This window comes from Tachyglossus aculeatus, chromosome 6, assembly GCF_015852505.1.
Source record: "Tachyglossus aculeatus isolate mTacAcu1 chromosome 6, mTacAcu1.pri, whole genome shotgun sequence".
Lineage (NCBI taxonomy): Eukaryota > Metazoa > Chordata > Mammalia > Monotremata > Tachyglossidae > Tachyglossus > Tachyglossus aculeatus.
In genome coordinates this window covers 19,289,442-19,312,987 of record NC_052071.1, presented here as the reverse complement: position 1 = coordinate 19,312,987, position 23,546 = coordinate 19,289,442, and the positions used below count along the sequence as shown (strand labels likewise).

Here is a 23,546-nt window from a genome sequence, read left to right as displayed (position 1 = left end):
ATTGGTCTTCTACTTGGGGAGACAAAATGCTCTTTGCCTTGCAAAAGCATGGCTATGTTTAGACCATTAAATTCTCAGCAATCTGGCAGCATTACATTTAAAGGAGCTGAAAGTGAAAGGAGTAAACCCATCTCCCTTCCCTTTAGACACATGAGCAGACTTTTCTGTTATTTCATGACATTACTGGAATATTGGTGTGAAAATCTTACCTCGGACGGCATCTAAGTAGTGAGCTAAAAAAGGAAACAGAATGATTGAGTGAATTTCAGCAAGATAAAAGGAACTCATCATCTACTGATGGTTTACCATCTGTTGCCTGAGAAAAGAACCGCAAGCTGTGAACTACTGAAATGCCTATTGCTTTAAAGTTGGTACACTGTCCTATGTAGCTTGTGAATAATGTTTTCTGTGGGGAAAATGTTCAAGGCATTTCTGCATGGAACTTAATTAGGCTGGCTGTAAAAGTGTCACATTTCATTAAAAGCATAAAAACGGAATTTTTCCATTTCAGTAATGACTTCAGAGATGCAATACAAGCTTGAACTTCTTCCTGGCTGTAACTTCAGAAAGCCAGTTCTACAGAAGACACCTTTAGTAGCCAGCTCGGTATTTAAACCCTTGCACATGAAGGCGTCAGGAGTAAAATAAGCAAGAATGTGATTATTTAGGTCGCATGTGCTGTTCACCCCACCTCAACTTCTGAATGAATCATTAATGCTTTCCACAAACTCAGCATAAGACTTATTGTGAAGGAAGACCATTCATTAAGATTATGGGGTGGGTCTTCAATATATATTGGCCGTAAATCTGGCAAGCTTTAATCATTAGTATTTCATCTACAGAGCCACAGCATAACCTAGCTAAAATGAACAAACACCCTGCACAGAGCAATAAAAGAGACATAGATTTGTGTCTTGCTGCTCTATCTAGCTGTTAAATCTCATACAAGTTATTTTAACTCTCTGGGTCTCATCTGAACAAAGAAAAATGCCTACCTCTTTTCTATGTCATTTAATGCAACGGCTCCAAATATGACTGCTTTTAAATGAACTGTGAAAAGTGTTTCAAAAGGTGAAAAAGAAAAGGTGGCGAAGGAAAGCGCCTTCGCAACAAAAGACATTCGCCTATTAATGAATCATTTGCACTGTATAGCATGTTTTACTGAAAAGGCTCAAAGCAGTAGATCTTGAGCAGAAATCAAGCTTCCAAAAGCCAAAAGAAAAACTGGTTAAGAAGCACCAGGAACAGAGCTCTTAAACCCAACCCAATCAATCCATCTATCCATCCATTCCAGCCCTGAGTTTGATGGCTCTTTGGAGAGAAGGGCAGGAAGCAAATGAGGTCCCCTTGCGATATGGGGAATCTATGATCCCCATTTTGTAGTTGAGGAAACCAAGGGATGGAGAAGTTACATGATTTGCCCAATTGCAAGCAGCAGGCAAGCAAAACCACGATTAGAACCCGGGTTCCTCTGGCCACCAGGCCAGTGATGTGTATTTCCCTAGCGCTTAGTACAGTGCTCTGCACACAGTGAGCGCTCAATAAATACGATTGAATGAATGAATCTCCCCAAATCCAGGTGGCCCTGGGCACCAAGATTTAAGGCGATCACCGACAAGGGCTATAACAGTCTCATGGCACCAGAATATCTGGTTGGAACTAGACTCAAGTCAGTTAGTCAATCATAATTATAATAATAATAAGTATGGTATTTGTAGCGCTATGTGCCAGGCACTGTATTAAGCACTGGGGTGGATACAAGCTAATCAGGTTGGACACGATCCCTGTCCCGCATAGGGCTCACAGTCTTAATCCCATTTATCAAGTGCTTACTGTGTAAAGAGCACTGTACTAAGCGCTTGAGAAAGTACAACATAATAATGTAACACACACATTCCCCGCCCATAACACTTAAAGTCTGGAGGGGAGCCTGTAAGTAGTGTGATCCATACTGCCAAGGGGGCCCCAAATCAACTTACTTTTCCAGGTCTTGGGGGTTTGCTGAGGTTGAGAAGACCCTCAGGCCCAATATAACTGGAACCTCATCAGAAGAACCTGGGGCTGGTCCGCTCTGCCTTATACTCTAAGGTATGAGATAGCTAAGGACTTGTTCCAAGACCCAGGCTGCAATCAGCTCTCTAAATGCTTATTTGATTTCTGTTCTTGACGATGTATCCAAATCACGACCCTTTCTTGTTGGAGGAGTGGGGGTGGTCAATTATTGCTCTACTTAAAGGGGTGGTCTATCTTACCAATAGTGCAGTGGTCTCCCTCCCATCCAGGGCTACATTCACACTTTCCATCTTTACACTGGCCATGCTCCGCACAGTGAGAGTGGCAGGTTCGTTCCTCACAGGTTGGCCCTACCCATCCTTCTTCACACTGGCACAGCCCTCTTGAGCAAACCCCGTGGTTACCACAGTTCATGGTACACAATTCTGCAAAAAAAAAAAAAAAAAAAAAAAAAAATCAGGAAAGACACACTCAGACAAGAATATTTTCATCACGTTCTTCCTGGCTCCAGTTATATAGGAAAAGTTCTAAAAATCCAGAGTGGCTTGTGGAAAAATCAAGTTTCTTAAAGTCTTGTCTTATGTCGTTGAGTCGTTTCTGATCCATAGAGACATCACAGATGCATCTCTCCCAGAACGCCCCACTCGCCATCTGCAACCTTTTTGATAGTGAATCTATAGAGCTATCTTGGTAAAAATTCAGAAGTGGTTTACCATTACCACCTTCTGCACAGTAAACCTGAGTCTCCAGCCTCGACTCTCTCCCATGTTGCTGCTGCCCAGCATGGGTGAGTTTTGACTTGTAGCCGATTGCCCTCCGCTCGCTATCCACGGCCCAAGCTAGGGATGGAATGGGTAGGCCTCTGCTTGACTCTCCCTCCCATACAGAAGCAGCGTGGCTCAGTGGGAAAGAGCACGGGCTTTGGAGTCGGAGGTCATGGGTTCAAATCCCGGCTCTGCCACTTGTCAGCTGTGTGACTTTGGGCAAGTCACTTCACTTCTCTATGCCTCAGTTCCCTCATCTGTAAAATGGGGATGAAGACTGTGAGCCCCACGTGGGACAACCTCATCACCTTGTACCCCCAAGCACTTAGAACAGTGCTTTGCACATAGTAAGCGCTTAATAAATGCCATTATTATTATTATTATTATTATAATAGCCGAGACTGGTAGAGTACTGGAAACTCTCCAGGTGTGACCCTGACAGGGGCAATTTCTTACAGTACCTGGGTTCTAATACCTGACTCTACCATTTACCTGCTGTGTGACCTTGGACAAGTCACTTAACTTCTCTGAGCCTCTGTTTCCTCATGTGTAAAATAGGGATTAGATGCCTAATCAATCCATCAATGGCATTTATTGAACATTTACTGTGGGTACAGTACTGTACTAAGCGCTTGGGAGAGTATAATATAAGAGAGTTGGTTGACACTTTCCCTGCCCATAACAAGTTTAAAGCCTAGAGGGGGCTTAGATACCTCTTCTCCTTCCCACCCCCTTTGACAGTGAGACTCTTGTGGGACAGACACTGTTTCTGATCTCACTGCATCTACCCCGGAGCTTAGTACAGTGCTGGGCAGATAGTAAGTGTTTAATGAATTACAATTATAATTCATTATAATTTTTAAATGTAAATCTCTAGAAACAGTCATTACATCACCTGGGGGAAATGATCTAGGCAGCAGTGTGGCCTAGTGGATAAAATGGAAAACCTGGGTTCTAATCTTGATCCACAACTTGCCTGCTGTGTGACCTTAGTCAAGTCACTTTACTTAGAGAAGCAGAATGGCATAGTGGATAGAGCCCAGGCCTAGGAGTCAGAAGGTCATGAGTTTTAATCCTGGCTCTGCCTCTTGCCTGCTGAGTGACCTTGGGCAAGTCAATCTGCTTCTGTGTGCCTCAGTTACCTCATCTGTAAAATGGACATTGAAACTGTGAGCTCCACATGCAACAGGGACTGTGTTCAACCCGATTTGCTGGTATCTACCCCTGCTCTTAGTATAGTACCTGACATATAGTAAGGGTATTAACAAATATCACGATTATCATTATCTGTGCCTCAGTTTCCTCACCTGCAGAACAGAGATTCAATACCTGTTCTTCCTCTTAGATTTATGAGCCAATGTGAGACAGGGACAGTACAGTGCTTGACACGGAGTAAATGCTTAACACAACTTAAAAAAAAATGATTGATGACAACTGAAAGGTGTAATGAGCTGAACACATTAAGAAAAGTCCACTTTGGTGATAATAATAATAATAATGGCATTTGTTAAGCGCTATGTGCAAAGCACTGTTCTATGCGCTGGGGGAATACAAGGTAATCAGGTTCTCCCACATAGGGCTCACAGTCTTAATCCCCATTTTACAGATGAGGTAACTGAGGACCAGAGAAGTCAAGTGACTTGCCCTAAGTCACACAGCTGACAAGTGGCAGAACCGGAATTAGAACCCATGACCTCTGACTCCCAAGCCCGTGCTCCTTCCACTGAACCGCACTGCTACTACTAATAATAGTATTATTATTGTCCAGAAAAGAGAAGGACTTCATTAAAAAATTTAAAACATCAGATTACAGGAAGACAGTAGTAAGAGACCTCTATAAGCAGCTAGGAAAGTCCAGTCCTACATTTCAGTCAGAAAAGCGAATTCCACAATATGGAAAGGTGCCAACTTTCTAATAAAAATGGACCAAGGAAAAAAGTAAAGCTAACTACAGTGATCAGCCTCTGGGGCCCCTAATTACAATACGGTATCAACTTCTTTATTCATTTTGTGTTTTGAGTGTAATTAGTTCTAAGACCACCACGTCACCTAACCTTGACATCTTGCTCCAGGGTCCTGTCTTGCTGTCTTAAGTTCTGGTGTGGTGTTTTCCCTAGATATCTTGGCAAACAAAACTCTAGAAAGTTCTGGAAGATACGGAAAACCATGATGTAGACTAGCCGGCAGGTTCCTTTTTTGGACTTGTTTCCCACAATTGAGGATGATATCTGTGATCAAAGTTAAAGATCACCTAAGTTTAGGGAGATGAGCCTGATGAATCAAACTCATGACTGGCCACACGTCGAAAGAATCAGGTAATGGAGAATCAATCCAGAGGTAGCGAGCTGTGGCACAGAAAGCAGAAGAGGCATCAAGTCTAGTCAAGTTGCCTGGGAGTCAGAAGGACCTGGGTTTTAATTCCAGCTCCTCCAGTTGTCTGTTCTTTGATCTTGGGCTTAATTTGACCTTGGGGTAAACTCTCTGGGTCTTAGTTTCCTCACCTGTAAAATGGGGATTTAGACTGTGAGTCCCATGTGGGAAATCAGGGAATCCAACCTGATTAGTTTGTATCTACCTCAGTGCTTAGTACAGTGCCTGGCACATAGCGAGTGCTTAAATAAAAAAGTTGGAAGAATTTAAAGAAGGCAATCATAGGTGCCTTTTATGTCTAATACTTATTTTTGTGGATGGAAGTGGGCAACATATGGCTTATTTCTTTCAGATGATCTTGTCTCGGTGAGATTTTAGTAGCATATAAAGTTCTTATTTGAACCTGACTATAAGGGAAAGTTTATCACAAATTTAGAGTCCTCATTAAATAAGTAGTGACTCAGTCAATCAATGGTATACACTGAGTGCTTACTACGTCCAGAGTTAAGTAAAATACAACAGAAATGTGAAAGTAAAATACAACAGAATTAGCAGACACATTCCCTGCCTATAACAGGCGTTGTCTCTCATGCTATATCTCAATTAAACACATACTTGGCATCAATTCAAAAGCAAGAAGAACTCTCCTGGACCCCAAGAAAAATCTACATGAAGTAACTATTGTATTTATGGTATTTGTTAAGCGCTTACTATTTGCCAGGAACTGTACTAAGCACTGGGGTAGATACAAGCTAATCAGGTTGGACACATTCCATGATCTACGTGGGGCTCGCAGTCTTATCCCCATTTTATAGGCGAGGTAACGGAGGTACAGAGAAGTTAAGTGATTTGCCCAAGGTCACACATTAGACAAGTGGTGGGGTCAGGATTAGAATTCAGGTCCTCTGATTCCCAGGCCCGTGTTCATTCCTAGAGAAGCAGCGGGGCTCAGTGGAAAGAGCATGGCCTTTGGAGTCACAGAGGTCATGGGTTCAAATCCCAGCTCCACCAATTGTCAGCTGGGTGACCCTGGGTAAGCCACTTAACTTCTCTGGGCCTCAGTTCCCTCGTCTGTAAAATGGGGATGAAGACTGTGAGCCCCCAGTGGGACAATCTGATCACCTTGTAACCTCCCCAGTGCTTAGAACAGTGCTTTGCACATGGTAAGTGCTTAATAAATGCCATCATTATTATTATTATTATTATTCAACTAGGCCACATTGTTTCTCATTCTGTCTCTGATTTATCTATTCAGAAACTATTCTGATTTAAAGTTTCTGTGGATCTTGAATACAGGTGGAAGATGTTTTCCCCGGTGAGTGAGTGATTCCACCTAGAAATAAATTCTCATCCAATGGAGAAGCAGATCATAAACAAAGACCATTTCTCACTCTGAACCACAACAGCACCCCTTCGTTTTTTCCAGTGGCAAACAGTGTTTCTGGACTTGCCCTGAGTAGTTTATCAATCACAACCTTTTTTTTTTTTTTTTTTTTTTTACACCACAGAGGGTAAAAAATGAGTTATCAGATGCTGGAAACTGGATAATTTATAGCATGTGCATAGAAATGGAATTTTCCTTGAATATATTTGTCTCAAGAATTGTACTATTCAGCTACATTTCTATCTGTAATATTTTCTATCTGGTTGAAAATGTATTAATATTCCCGGCTACCAAAAAAAAAGACAAAAGTCTGCTAAAAAATAAACATTCTTCTCTACAGATGTATCGGAAAAGAACGTGAAAAATACAGGCAGACTTTAAAGTTGCATTGAGATGTTTCGTTTTTAATAAGTTTCTTTCTGCATGCCAACAATGAACCAATCTTGTATAAATTGAACTTGGAAAACATGGGGACATTTCTTTGTTGTATGCTGACAAAGAACACTTTGATTAAACAGTAAATCCTTCAGACTCTCTCCCTGAGCCATTTCTCTAAGATTTACTTTCTAGACAAAAATCTTCCAGTAAACAAACTGTGTAAGGCTTGGCACACTGTGGTGTCCGACATGATTCAGTCGTGACAGGAATAATACTGGCGCACAACAAGAGAATGTATGCACAGCTAAGTACAGTCAACAAATCTAGGCGTTATCAAACATACTTTTTCTGCACACCCTATAGCAGACTACGGAAAAACAACAATATGCTACTGACAAGTTTGTAAAATGGCAGATCATTTGAAAACGGGCACGTAAATTAGCACCTACATGCCCAGGGCAAAGTCCCTAAAAGAAATGCAAGCAGTTAGGTAGTACGCAAGAAATTCAATACCCTCTACCTCACCTCCCTATTACCTTTTCTCTCATATTTACAGAAGAATCTATGCTCAAAGGGAAACTCTTAAGTGCTTGATATAGGCACATTTCGCTCTCCATCATAAGACGGAGAGAGTAGAGACTGGAGAAACATCTTTTAGACTGTGAGCCCACTGTTGGGTAGGGACTGTCTCTATATGTTGCCAACTTGTACTTTCCAAGCACTTAGCACAGTGCTCTGCACACAGTAAGTGCTCAATAAATATGATTGATTGATTGATTGACAAGTTCGTAAAATGGCAGATCATTTGAAAACGGGCACGAAACTTAGCACCTACATGCCCATGGCAAAGTCCCTAAAAGAAATGCAAGCAGTTAGGTAGTATGCAAGAAATTCAATACCCTCTACCTCACCTTCCTATTATTCATTCATTCATTCAATCGTATTTATTGAGCGCTTACTGTGTGCAGCGCACTGTACTAAGTGCTTGAGAAGTACAAGTTACCTTTTCTCTCATATGTACAGAAGAATCTATGCTCAAAGGGAAAGTCTTAAGTGCTTGATATAGGCACATTTCGCTCTCCATCATAAGAAGGAGAGAGTAGAGACTGGAGAAACATCTAGTAACAAGTAATTGACATTGACAAATGCAGGCATGTTTTTACAGACTGAATGTCATTCCGATATTGCCATGCTTAAAGGCACACACGTAATTAGGACCTAAATAAAGACTATAAATATAGAGAGGTAATAAGAGAAGCAGCATGGCCTCGTCGGTAGAATATGGCCTAGAAGTTAGCAGGACCTGGGAAGATGTACTTGGGACAGATGTAAGCCTGTTGTGGCTGGGGAATGTGTCTGTTATTCCGTTGGATTTTATTCTTCCAAGTGCTTCATACAGTGCACTGCACACAGTAAGCGCTCAATAAATACGACCGATGTGCTGCACAGGACTGCCAGCTAGATGGTTTCCCAGATCTCCTCCGACTGGACATAAGTTCCAGAAGGGGAAAGGGAAGGTTTTCTTCACTGCCACAGTCCCTGTATCAGAATCAACAGCCTTGACAGATTATCTATCTACCCAGTTATAACGTACTCTGATAAATGTTTAGTACGGTGCTCTGCACACAGCCAGTGCTCAATAAATATCACTGATTTATTGGTTGCACTGCACTATTCTAGACTTTATATAATGTATAAAAAGGCATCGTGGCCTAGAGGAAAGAGCACGGGCCTCGGAGTCGGAGGATCTGTCTTTCAATCCCAGCTCTGCCACTTGTCTGCTGTGTGACCTTGGGCAACTCACTTAACTTTTCTGTGGCTCAGTTTCCTCATCTGTCAAATAGGAATTAAATCCTCCTTCTTCCTACTTAAACTTGCAAGCCCCATGTGGGACAGGGACTGTTGTCCAACCTGATTATCTTGTACGTACCCCGGTGCTTAGTACAGTGCTTAACACATAACAAGTGCTTAAAAGTTTTCTTTTTTTTTTATTATTATTATACAGACCTGGGGTGGGGCAAGGGAGGCTTTGTATCCCAGAAGCTGCAGAAGTAGGATAGGACCAGTTTTTCCACACACAGACACAAAAATTGAAGAAACGGCTCCTGCTTGGAACATTGTTGTTGAAGGACCCAGCTGGGATGGTCTGGCTTTTTTTTTGATAGTCATATAGTTATTGTCTGAAGCCAACACCACCAACTGCACGCAAAGTAAATTGCTCACAATACGCTATATCACATTTCTATTTTTCCTTTTCTTCAACTCTGCATGCTTCTTCCCTTTATGAAACTTTCACCAATACCCCCTCTCCTTCCTTTGACAGGGTTTTTGCTCATCCCTCCAAGGCACAGTAACAAGGGTTCTTGCATTTGGTGTGACTGATGTCTCAGAAGTCTTTGCAAAACTGCCAAAGTGCCCCAGAGCACTGAAAAAAAAATATGTACTGAGAGAGCTCATTCTGTGCTCCAAATGCACTCAATACTACACTTCAGCAGGGAAGAAAAAACTGATTGTTCCAAGACCACTTTTCCTGGCATGAATAAAACTTGCGGAGTTTTTTCTTTCCATTTCACCACTCTTGATAAGAGTATTCCACCCTCTACCAAAATGAAGCTTAATTTGAGCCCATAAGAGAGATGATGTATAATCAGGAAACTTCACAATTGTCCTAGGATTCTATATCCTTAATGCAGGAGATGTGAAAAAGGCAACACAATGGAATAAAATGAAGCCCTTTGTCTTAGACAGTGACCAAACTCTCAGTGATGAAGCTGCCACTACTGCCCATTTGCTGGTTTAGACAGTTTATTTTACTGTCTTGTTAAGATAATAAAGAAAAGTGACATAATAATAATTAATAATAATTTTGCTATTTGTTAGGCACATCCTACATGTCAGGCACTGTAGTAAGCACTGGGGTGGATACAAGCAAATCAGATTGGACACAGTCCCTGTTCCATATGGGGCTCACATTCCCAATCCCCACTATACAGATGAGGTAACTGAGGCACAGAGAAGTGAAGTGATTTGTCCAAGGTCACACAGCAGACCAGTGGCAGAGCCGGCATTAAAACTCCTGACCTGATTCCCAGGTCTGTGCTCTATCCACTACACCACACAAGCTAATCAGGTTGGACAAAAAGAATGTCAGCAAACCTAATCTCTCTACTCCGCACCCAAACCCAAATGTAAAATAGAAGAAATAGGTACACATGGGCTTATAACATATAGAACTACTTGGGTATCCCGACAACATCTATTCAGAGAAACTGTGCTGCTTGGGGAATTGCTTTAAAGCTGGTTAACTGAATACATTTCAAGACTTCAATGATGATGATGTTTTACTATCTGATGTTGAATATGACTTGTAAATGACATTTATGAAACCACTTGAGAAGATAGACTTGTTTTTTGTATTAGGTCTAGGACATTGATGGATCATTAAATGGTGAGCCCGTTGTTGGGTAGGGACCATCGCTATATGTTGCCAACTTGTACTTCCCAAGCGCATAGTACAGGGCTCTGCAAACAGTAAGCGCTCAATAAATATGATTGAATGAATGAATAGTAATAATCATCATCATCAATTGTATTTATTGAGCGCTTACTATGTGCAGAGCACTGTACTAAGCGCTTGGGAAGTACAAATTGGCAACATATAGAGACAGTCCCTACCCAACAGTGGGCTCACAGTCTAAAAGGGGGAGACAGAGAACAAAACCAAACATACTAACAAAATAAAATAAATAGAATAGATATGTACAAGTAAAATAAATAGAGTAATAAATATGTACAAACATATATACATATATACAGGTGCTGTGGGGAAGGGAAGGAGGTAAGATGGGGGGATGGAGAGGGGGACGAGGGGGAGAGGAAGGAAGGGGCTCAGTCTGGGAAGGCCTTCTGGAGGAGGTGAGCTCTCAGTAGGGCCTTGAAGGGAGGAAGAGAGCTAGCTTGGCGGATGGGCAGAGGGAGGGAATTCCAGGCCTGGGGGAATAATCATCATCATCATATTTGTTAAGTGCTTCCAATATGCCAGGCACTGTATATAAGATGGCTTACTGTGTGCGAAGCACTGTTCTAAGTCTGGGGTGGATACAAGGTGATCAGGTTGTCCCACGTGGGGCTCACAGTCTTAAACCCCATTTTACAGATGAGGTAACTGAGGCACAGAGAAGTTAAGTGACTTGCCCAAAGTCATGTAGCTGACAAGTGTCGGAGCCGGGCTTTGAACCCATGACCTCCAGAGCCCGTGTTCTTTCCACTGAGCCACGCTGCTTCTCCTTAAACATTATGACATTATGACAGCCAAACGGTACTAAGCAAATCGGGTTGGACATAGTCCCTGTCTTCTGTGGGGATCATAGTCTCAATCCCCATTTTACGGATGAGGTAAATGAGACCCAGAGAAGTGAAGTGATTTGCACAAGGCCACACAGCAGGCAAGTGGTGGAGCCAGGATTAGAACCCATGCCCTTCTGACTCCAAGGGCCATTCATTCAATCGTATTTATTGAGCGCTTACTGTGTGCACAGCACTGTACTAAGCGCTTGGGAAGTACAAGTTGGACCATGCTCTACCACTACGCCATGCTGCTTCTCCTTAGACATCATGACAGACCACTAAATTGATAATAATAATGATTGCATTTATTAAGTGCTTACTATGTGCAAAGCACTGTTCTAAGCGCTGGGGAGGTTACAAGGTGATCAGGTTGTCCCACGGGGGGGCTCAGTCTTCATCTCCATTTTACAGATGAGTTAACTGAGGCCCAGAGAAGTGAAGTCACTTGCCCAAAGTCACACAGCTGACAAGTGGCGGAGCCGGGATTTGAACCCATGACCTCTGACTCCAAAGCCCACGCTCTTTCCACTGAGCCACGCTGCTTCTCATTGATAAGAACCATGATGTGTTTCGTTGTTGCTCAACTCTCAATTGCTCCCAGGCCACACTAGCTTTCTTGACTAGATTGTAGACCCCTTTTCGTATCTTAGCATCAATAGATAGTGTACTGTCTAGGACACAAAATGCCGTTACCCCATTATGCTTTATACTGCCATAAACATTTTTGGTTTTTTCCGCAATGTTCGCTGATAATAATAATAATAATGGCATTTATTAAGCGCTTACTATGTGCAAAGCACTGTTCTAAGCACTGGGGAGGGTACAAGGAGAACAGGTTGTTCCACGGGGGGCTCACAGTCTTCATCCCCATTTTACAGATGAGGGAACTGAGGCTCAGAAAAGTGAAGTGACTTGCCCAAAGTCAAACAGCTGACAAGTGGCAGATCCGGGATTCAAACCCATGACCTCTGACTCCAAAGCCCGGGCTCTTTTCACTGAGCCACGCTGCTTCTCTGATGTGGACGGTTATATAACCTGTCTTCTTTGGGCTTACTGACAGTCCAGAGCATTTTATTGCTTGCAACACAATTCATAATCATCAGCATTTTTATCTTTGTAGAGATATACACACACATGCTTAGTGGATAGAGCATGGTCCTGGGGGTCAGAAGGGCCTGGGTTCTAATCTCATTTCTGTCACTTGTCTGATGTGTGACCTTGGGCAACTCAATAATAGTAATGATGGTATTAAGTGCTTACTATGTGCCAAGCAATGTTCTAAGGGCTGGGGAAGATACAAGCACCTGGAAGCAGCGTGGCTCAGTGGGAAGAGCCCGGGCCTGGGAGCCAGAGGTTATGGGTTCTAATCCCGGCTCTGCCAATTGTCAGCTGTGTGACTTTGGGCAAGTCACTTCACTTCTCTGTGCCTCAGTTACCTCATCTGTAAAATGGGGATGAAGACTGTGAGCCCCCCATGGGACGAACTGATCACTTTGTATCCCCCCCAGTGCTTAGAACAGTGCTTCGCACTTAGTAAGCACCTAACAAATGTCATTATTATTATTATTATTATTTTTATTACACGGTGATCAGGTTGTCCCACTTTGGGCTCACAGTCTTCATCCCCATTTTACAGATGAGGTAACTGAGGCACAGGGAAGTTAAGTGACTTGTCCAAAGTCACACAGCTAAGTGGCAGAGCCTTGATTAGAACCCGTGACCTCTGGCTCCCAAGCCAAAGCCCTTTCCACTAAGCCATGCTGCTTCTCTAATAATAGTATTTGTTAAATGCTTACTAGGTGTCTAGCACTGTTCCAGGCACTGGGGTAGATACAAGGTAATCAGGCTGTCCCACGTGGAGCTCACAGTCTTATCCCCATTTTACAGATGAGGTAACTGAGGCACAGAGAAGTGAAGTTTCTTGCCCAAGGTCACACAGAAGACAAGTAGTGGAGCCGGGATTAGAACCCATGACCTTTGACTCCTAAGCCCGGGCTCTTGACACTAAGCCATGCCACTTCTCACTTCACTTCTATGTGCCTCAGTTACCTCATTGCTTCAGTTACCTCGCCTGTAAAATGGGGATTAATACTATTAGCCCCCTTGTGAGACATGGACAATGTCTAACCTGATTAGTTTCTATCTACCCCAGGACTTAGTACAGTGTCTGGATCATAGTAAGTACTTAAATATATCAAAAAAGAAATGTGTGTGCATGTAAATATAAATATATACATAAGCTGGTATTAGAATATACTTCCTTCTCTCTGAAAAGTTCTTGCAACATAGCATGCTAAGAGTGTCATCAGACCTATAAATTATCTGGTATTGTTGTAAGATGATGACTATGTTCTGTAGATATATACATATATATCTATATATATAATCCCTCAGTTTATACACATGCTTTTCTGTGCACGTGCGTGTGTGTGTGTAAAACCTGAGGGATTATATAAGGTACTTATTAAGTACTTACTATCTGTCAAACACTGTTCTAAACCCTGGGGTAAGTACAAGTCAGTTAGGTCGGACATCTGCATGGGGCTCAAAGTCTTAAGTAGGAGGGAGAACAGGCTCTGAATTCTCATTTTACAGTTGAGGAAACTGAGGCACAGAGAAGTTAAGTGACTTGTCTAGGGTCACACAGTAAGCAGCTGACAGAGTAAATGACAGAGCTGGAATTAGAATCCAGGTCCTCTGACTCCCAAGGCACATGCTCTTTCCACTAGGCCATGCTTATTATGTATGTGTGTGTGTGTGTGTGTGTGTGTGTGTGTGTATATATAATGTATACACACACATTTCTTTATATGGTATTTATGGGCTTACTATGAGCCAGGCTCTGTACTAAGTGTGTGTTTGTGTGTGTATGTGAATATATACATGGAGGGATTACATGTCTCCCTCCCCAGAACACAGTCATCAGATTTCAACAATACCTGAATAACCTATAGGACTGATTATGTTCTTAGCCTGTTAGGTTGCCAGAGCGTCTCAGAGGATTGGAAGCATATTTTAACATCAGCTTCCGAGAGCTTCCAAGTCCCTCATCATGGCATCATACAATTGTCTCCATAATTTCCATATTGAAGAAGAAAGGAGAGAGAGTGCGGATCATGGACACTCCAGAGGAAGCTCTCTTCTCTATTGCCAATAAAATCCTAGCCATAGTCCTCCTGGATCGGTTACTGATGAATATCATCAATCCTGCCATCCTCGAATTGCAATGTGGCTTGGAATCAGAACAAAACAAGGCGGAAAATAAAACCCACAGTAGAGGGAATAGGAAAATCTTTCACATACATGCCAAGAAGGGCTTTATTTAGCCAAATTCTGCTACTGAAAGCCCTGGAATAAAATGTTTATCTCCCTTCATCCAGAGTTCTTAATTCTTAAATGCTCAGGTTACCCACAGCATATTGTACACAGCACATTGAACTATCAGTCACCCTCTGCTTTCCACCATTAAATTCCCAAAGCTCAGAACTTAGAAACAACAAACTCTAGCTGGAGGTTTAAAATTCAGCAGTGACACTGGACACATTCCTGCCACCTTGCCCAGATTCAGTGAATGTTCTAGTTGTTTAGGAGAACGGATCCAATTCAACAACGTTGCGACCAAGAGAAGAGAAGCTGCTGTCCTCTAAGTGGTTGTTATGAACCTCACTCTGTACTTTCAATTCAATAATTAAGTTCTTTCAAGGATGAATTCTGATTTGGGGCAGACCTTTGGGTCAATCTGGGTGTGTGACCACATGAAACTATAGAAATTCTCTCTCCATTTAAGATTCCTTTTGCTTTGACAGCCTGGCCCAGAATAAGATCAATCCACATTCGCTGACAATATAACCAAAAATGATGTTAGAACGGAACAGACTAGATCATATATTTCAGTCTTCCCTTAACTGGAAAATAAACTTAAAAGGTTGTACAAATATACAAGAGTCATCAAACCTTAACCTTTATTTTCTGCCTACTTAAATTATGAGTCCTTTATAGATATCATTATGAAATTATCATTTCATAGCCATTTTTCGATATTTATTTCCATAAATATTAGATATTCATACAACTTTAAGTTCTATATACCCTGGTGCCAAGACTAAAAAATTTGACCTATCCAAGTGATTCTCTAAACGTACACTGCAGCCAGTAATTTTACACTTTGCCTCATTTCCACCAAACCCTGAGTCTTTTAACTTCTTGATGTGCCCAGGAGACAATCTAATTTGTTAAGCAACAGAACTCAATTGGAAATTTAAAATTACACAATAATTCAACACTACAAAGCTATGATACAAAATGACCCAAAACATCCCAAAGCTTTCACTGCTCCAAAATAACAACATTCAATACATGAAACATCTCTCTGAAAAGTTATTCCCAAAATGCAAACCTGGACTGCTTCCTCCCATCTACCAAATGGAGCCTTTATCACTATGAATGCACCACCCAATCTTTGCCTCCATTATTGGCTTCTATACCACAACCACAACTGATTCAATTCTGGTTTAGTTCCTCTATGCTCCATGCTTTATGCTTACTAATTCTATATAATTTCCTGAATGCTTATATGCCCAGCATTTTGTGCTAGGTGCTTGTAAGAGATCCACAACAGTAAAACATACTGACTTGGATATTCAATCTGTGAGTCTTGGTATCAGTAGACTAAACTGCAAACTCGTTGTGGGAAAGGAATATGTTATACTGCACTCTCCCACGTGCTTAGTACAGTGTTCTGCACAAAGTAAGCGCTCAGTAAATACGACTGGCTGACTTTGGGCCCAAGCCAGCATGCTTGTCTGTTACCAATCTGTTTGTCTCACTTAAGCCATTCCCTAGAGTTATCAGTTACAATTCCATACACTAACTGCCCAGATGGATACCTGGTTGCTCACCATCCAAGTACACTTTCAGCTCCAACAGATAAAGATTGGCAGCTTTTCTGACAGGACATTGATACACCAAAACAGCTGAAGGGCAGTCCATTTTACAACGCTGTTTGAGCACAAAAGGGTCATACACAGCGCACTTCTCTAATTCCTCAGTGAGAAAAGCCTATAGATTACTTTTCTAAGTGGGGAATTTTCATATTTCCCAAGACAGAGGAGAAAATAGCTCCCAAGCTAGCTTGTCCTACTAAAAAAGGACCAAAAGGCTGTGACTTCAGCATATCTTCTCAGACACACTATCTATGAGATGTCCATTGCCTGGGAACACTTTTGCATTCACACAAGGTATGACCGAGGAAGCAAGTATGAAGACACTATAGCTCTTGAGTCCACATCATATTAATGGTATTTGTTAAGCCTTTATTTTGTGCAAAGCATTCATTCAATTATATTTATTGAGTGCTGTATGCAAAACACTGTACTAAGCACTTGGGAGATTACAGCACAGCAACAACGAGACATTCCCTGCCAACACTGTACTAAGCACTGGAGTAGACAAAAGATAAGTCAGATACAGTCCCTGCCCCACATGGGGCTCACGGTCTAAGTAGGAGGAAGAAAAGGACCTTGAATCCCTACTTTACAAATGAGGAAACTGAGGCAGAGGCTCAAAATAACACAACAGACAAGTGGCAGAGTTAGGATTAGAACTCAATTCCTCGGACTCTCAGGTCATTGCTCTTTCCACTAGGCTACACCACCCAGTGACGGATGCAGAACACGAAAGATGAAGAAAAATAAAACTTGAGTCATGAAAAGTTACGGTATCACTGGCAAACTGGCAGTTAGTAAGAAAGATTACTATGCAGCTGAAAATGTGGTATAGAGAACAGGAAGCATAGGCACAAGGAAAGAGAAGAGTTTAAGGAATGCCTTTTTAAAAACTTAAATCCTATAAACATGTTTTGTGTGGCTTGATAAAATATTCAGGAAGACGTGTGACAATATACGAGGGAAGCTAGCAGGATATTTGCCAAAATAGAAAATTTTCTGGCTAAGTATATCTTTGAAAGAAGCATGGGAGAAACCAGGAATATCAACTCACTCTGAATTCAGCAAGACGACAGTGATTTTAAGGACTTATAGTCCACTTGGCTGGTTTTCTATTTCTGACAATGAACAAATATAGTAAAGTACGACATTAAAACAGATTGTAAGCATAACTAGTCTCCTAATTTGTAATGAATTTTGATGCTATAATATGAATGTCAAGCTCTGTTATTGTATTTAAATTATTTGCCATCATAATTGCATTCAAAAAGATATTTTTCATACTTTTTTGGTAACAGTTATTACCTCTTGAACTACGTGTTTCTCTTTTTGATATTTCTACATTCATTCTTTCTTTTTGCCCTTGCACTCTCCTCCATGAGGTAAATTTATTTAATCTACATACATTATCTAGCATAATAGAACTAGAGAGGTAATGAAATACCATACAGAATCTTCATCCCTGACTCTAAAATTAAGTATTTTTGCCTTGACATTTAGATTGTGCAGATGTCATAGGAAAAACTCATAGAATAATAATAATGATGGCATAGAAAACACTCATACCTAGGCAATCTTCTATTCTTGACATTATCCCTTAATTATAATTTATTTTAGAAGTTAAAAATGAAATAAATGGGCACTGCTGTGAAGTCTTTTCCATGTAATTATAGTTAATGGCATTAAAAGTAATAAAAAAGGTTTGATACATGAGGGCAGGGAACACACCAACCAATTTTGTTATGTTGTGCTCTCTCAAATTCTTACTACAGTGCTGTGTGTTTTGTTTTGCTGCCTGACTCCCCCTTCTAGACCGTGAGCCCGTTGTTGGGTACGGACTATCTCTGTATGTTGCCGACTTGTACTTCCCAAGCATTTAGTACAGTGCTCTGCACACAGTAAGCGCTCAACAAATGATTGAATGAATGTGCACACAATAAGAACTCAATAAATACAACTGATTGGTATACCTACTTTAGAATCTCCAGGTTTCTCTTTATTCTTCGCCCTAAATGCACTTCCCTCAAACAAGTGTTTTCTGAATTGAGTTTGGAACCCTGAACTTGGGACTCCCCTCTTTCAAGGGATAAACAATCAATGAGTGGTACTTACTGAGCACTTGCTACATGCAGAGCGCCATACTAGGAGCTTAGGAAAGAATAATACAACAGAATTAGTAGACACATTCCCTGTCCATAAGGACTTTACAGTCTAGACGCGGAGACTGTTATTAATATGAATAAACAGTTTATAACACGTGATTTAAAGATATGTACATAAGTGTTGTGGTGTTGGGGGCGGGCTGAGTATCAACTGTACAAAGGTCACAGATCCAAGTGCACAGAAAACACAAAAGGGAGAAGGAGCCGGGGGGAAAGAGGGCTTAACTGGGGAAGGTCTCTTGGAAAAGATGTGACCTTAATAATCTTTTGAAGGTGTAGAAAGTGGTAGTCTGGCGTATATGGAGGGGGAGGGAGGTCTAGGCTAGGGAGGAGGATGTGGGAAAAAGAGTCCGCAGCGAGATAGACGAGAAAGGAGTACAGTGAGCAAGCTGAAACTAAAGAAACAGTGTGTGGGCTGGGCTGGAGTAAGAGATTAGTGAGGTGAGGAAAGATAGGGTAAGCTGATTGAGTGCTTTAAATCATTGGTCAAGAGTTTCTCTTTGAGACGGTGGTGGATGGGCAGACACTGGAGGTTCTTGAGGAGTGGGGATATGTGGACTGAACATTTTTGTTGAAAAACTATTTATGCAGCAGAGTGAAGTATGGATTGGAGTGGGGAGAAACAGGAGGCCGGGAGGTCAACGAGGAGGCAGATGCAATTGTCAAGGCTGGAAAGGATAAGTGCTTGGACCAGCATGAGAGCAGTTTTGATGGATTGGAAAGGGCAGATTTTAGTAATGTTAAGAAGGTAGAACTGACAGGATTTGATGACAGATTGAATACGTGGGTGGAATGGGAGAGATGAGTTGAGGACGAAGCCAAGGTTGCGGGCTTGTGACATAGAGAGGATAGTGGAGTTGTCTACAGTGATGGAAAAGACACGGGGAAGACAGGGTTTGAGTGGGAAAATAAGGAGCTCAGTTTGGGACATGCTTAATCTGAGATAATAATAATAATAATGGCATTTATTAAGCACTTACTATGTCCAAAGCATTGTTCTAAGCACTGGGGAGGTTACAAGGTGATCAGGTTGCCACACGGGGCTCACAGTCTTAAAATGTACCTCATTTTACAGATGAGGTAACTGAGGCACAGAGAAGTTAAGTGACTTGCCCAAAGTCACACAGCTGACAATTGGCAGAGTTGGGATTTGAACCCACGACCTCTGACTCCAAAGCCAAGGCTCTTTCCACTGAGCCATGCTGCTTCTCCATGTTGGTGTTGTTGTTGGAGATGTTCGTGGGACATCCAAGTAGATATGTTTTGAAGGCAGGAAGAAATGCAAGATTATATATTGTATATCACAGATTATAAATTACTTATTTATTCATAAAAAAGTCTAATCTCCCCCTAAAGATTGTACTCATTATGGGCAGAGATTGTGCTTGCTAATTCTGTTGCATTGAACACAAGCACTTCCTACTGTTCTCTGGCCTTAGTGCTCAATAAATACAGTCAATTAATTAACTGAGCATTTTAAAGTCCATGGTAAGGTGTTTGTGTTTGATGTGGAAGTGGGTGGACCCCTATGGGAGGTTCTTGAGGAGTTTGGAAGCTATGGACTGAACGTTTCTGTAGAAAAATCATCGGTGCAGCAGAATGAAGTACAGATTGGAGTGGAAGAGACAGGAGGTCGAGAGGTCAGCGAGGAGGCAGATGTAGTAGTTGGAGCAGGATGGATCAGTGTGGCAGCAGTTTGAATGGAGAAGAAAGGGTGTATTAAGTATTGTTTTAAGGATATTTGTTAAGCCCTTACTCTGTGTCAAGCACTCTTCTAAGCACGTTAATCAAGTTGGTCGTAGTGCCCGTCTCACATGGGGCTCACAGTCTAAGTGGGAGGGAAAACACATACTGAATCCTCATTTTCACAGTTGAAGCTACTGAAGAACAGAGAATTTAAGTGATTTGCCCAAGGTTAGATAGCAGGCAAGTGACAGAGCTGAAATTTCAACCCAGTGCTCATTCCACTGCACATCACCTTTGCTTACAAGTTCATGGATGTGGAAGAAGGGGCCTTCCTCTGCACGCCTCAGAAATCACCTCCGAATGGAAGCCAATACAAGCCCAGGTATGGCGTAAAAGCAAAATTGGGCCCCAAGATGTCTATATTAAAAGAAGGATTCCTAATTACTGGCAGGGATTGGGAGAAGGTGGAGGAGGCAGGGTATGAAATGGAGGCATCATTTCCCCTAAGAAAACGGGCTTTTGATGTCTATAGAAAGTTATATAGATCTCTCTAAAGACCCATGCCTACTTAACACAGCTGGCAGATTATTTTCTTTCAAAAGAGTGAAGAGGTGAGTTAACATTATTTCTGAATCGGTGACAGCACTAAGTACTGAACTCTCATAGGCACATTGTCAGTAGTTTTACCTTTAAAAGAGCCCACAAAACTTTTTTTTCCTCCTTCACTTTGTTCCCAGAATAACTCAAGCACGGTTGATGTGACACCCAGCTTTGTAAAATGCCACAGAGCAAAGGAGTAGGTAGAAAGTCTGTAGAAAGAAGAATTTCTTCCACTCCTCCTCTTTTCAATATTGGAAGCAGAATTATCTACCATCTACCGAGTGGTTCAACTTTCACTCATTCCTTTTTAACCATGTTTGGCTTCCTTAAGGCTTACTGGTTTATAATATAATAATAACAATGATGGCATTTTATTAAGCACTTACTAAGTGCAAAGCACTGTTCTAAGTGCTGGGGAGGTTACAAGGTGATCAGGTTTTCCCATGTGGGGCTCACAATCTTAATCCCCATTTTACAGATGAGGTAACTGAGGCCCAGAGAAGTTAAGTGACTTGCCCAAAGTCACACAGCTGACAAGTGGTCCCAGGAGTCAGAAAGACCTAGGTTCCAATTCCGGCTCTGCCACATGTCTTCTGTGTGACCTTGGGCAAGTCACTGCACTTCTCTGGGCCTCAAGTTACCTCATCTGTAAAATGGGGATTAAGAGTGTGAGCCCCCCATGTGAGACAGGGATCATTTCCGACCTGACTGACTCATATCTACCCCAGTGTTTAGAATAGTGATTGGCATATACTACTCAAGTACCATAATTACTTGTTCAGTGATCCAGAACCAATTTTAAAGTTTTTTTTTTCTCACAGTGAATTTTTTTTAACCCCTGTGCTACTGATCAGGATACAATGAACTGAATTTTGAGGAATGAGATTTCTTTTTTTTGGTTCTGTAGGCATTCCAAAGTAATGCATCATTAATAAAGGCATACTGATCATGAAGACTTAGCTTTTTAATTAGTGAATGCTTTATGTCAACAGATGTTTTTCCTCCCTAAACATCATGTACAATTTTTGCTGACTCCAGGAGTTGCATCTTGACTAACACACTACGCTCTCAACTTGTTTTGCTTAGTACTGCAAGTTATTTTCATGACAAATTACTCCTCATTGTCTTTCAGTCCCCTTTACATATTTTAGCCCGAGACACACTATGAGGATTCCGGTGGTTTTCTCTTCCTTTTTGTCATTTGTACAGAACACTTTCTCCATGGATTTATGCAAAACGTTTCAGGCACTGCCTCACTGGCATTTTTTTTGAGAAAGAGCCAATGCCATGTTTCCAGGTTACCATGTTACCTGCTCATTTGACCGTTGAGCAGTCTTGGGGAGAGGGATGGAGATATCTCTGCTGCCACATATGTTTTAGACCCAGACCATTTGGCAGCCATTTCCCCTGGCTGTTCGGCTGTTTCCCCTGAATACCCTTGAGAATTAAACTCTTCCTTCTGTTAAGCCACTAGTTCTTGCCTTCGAAAACTCCCAGAAGGTAGGAGAGCCCCTGTTTAGAAAAAGGCATAACAAGGACCCATTTTTAAAGAAGGGGAATGGGATCGATTCAACGTTCTAGTATCTGGGATGATGCCAGGACAGTTGATTAATCAATCTGCATCCATCTAGAAGAGCATAACATAGTGTACTGATCGACATGATTTAACTAAGCGCAAATTGTGCTGGACGTATTTAATCTTCTTCTGTGTTAGAGTCACAATCCATTTAGACAATGATGATGCATCAGATACAATCTATCTAGACTTCTCTATCGCTTCTCCTATATTCTCACTGATGAAATAGGAAATTTTGAGCTTGATCACACTAGCCTTGGGCAGGTGCACAGTTGGCTAGAAGGTTGAGTGCATAGGCTAGTCGCTAATGGATCTGATCAATAATGACAAGATCAATGTGCCTACTAATTCTGTTGTACTGTACTCTCCCACTTAGTACAGTGCTCTGCCTATAGTATGAACTCAATAAATTCCATCGATGATGAGAGGAGGGTAAACTGGGTCAGATTAAATGATTAACAGGGATCAGTCTTGGAAAAAGCTCCACTAATTTCCTGTAAAATGATGTGGATGAAGGCGTCAAGAATTTCTTCCTGAGCTGTCTGTCTCCAATCAATTCTCCCCACTTAAACTCAGACTGTGAGCCCCCAAGTGACAGGGACTGTGTCCAATTCCCACCTATGTATTCACTCCAGTGCTTAGTAGGGTGCAATGCACACAGTGCTTAAACACTATTGCTACTACTACAAATTCAAAGAAATTACTAAATAAACTGGACTAGGGGTCTTTGAGGGTCAGAAACATGGCCCTTTGAAACACAGGATGAAATTCAATGGGGATAAGTGTAATGGAATACACTTAAGGGTGAAGAGCCATCAACACATCAGCTCAGGTTCTGCTGGAAAAAAATACCCAGGGGTCATTATCAACACTGTAAATGTAATGCTGCCACTCAGAGACAAGCCAACAAAATAGTAAGGTGGTCCAACAGTACTATGCCATACAACCGTCATGATATGATCCTGCTTCTATATTTTCCATTGCCTTAGCCTTATAATAATGATGACATTTGTTAAGCGCTTACTATGGGTTAAACCCCCTTCTATGTGCCAGGGTAGACACAAGATAATCAGGTCAGGCACAGACCTTTTCCCACATGGGGCTCACAGTTTAAGGAGGAGGGAGACCAGGTACTGAATCCCCATTTTACAAAACAGATATTGAAACAGAGGCACAAAGAGGTTAAGTGACTTGTCCAAGGTCACATAGCAGACAAGTGGCGCAGCCGAGATTAGAACCCAGGTCCTCTGACTCCAGGTCTGTGCTGTTTCCAATTAGGCACGCTGTTTCTTATTGAGAGTACCAAGCCCAGATTTGGTCAGG

The 23,546-nt window shown here is 41.7% G+C and overlaps 1 protein-coding gene across 2 annotated transcripts in view; it reads right to left on the bottom strand.

Annotated features, from left to right (window-relative positions):
* TENM1 (teneurin transmembrane protein 1) overlaps positions 1-23,546 on the bottom strand; it is an 849,492-nt gene that overhangs the window by 188,385 nt on the left and 637,561 nt on the right. For both annotated transcript variants that reach the window (XM_038747613.1, XM_038747612.1), the window contains exons 12-13: positions 2,253-2,438; positions 210-233 (exon numbers count right to left, since the gene is read on the bottom strand). In XM_038747613.1, coding sequence (XP_038603541.1) covers positions 210-233; positions 2,253-2,438 — 210 coding nt within the window. The remainder of the gene's footprint in view (positions 1-209; positions 234-2,252; positions 2,439-23,546) is intronic.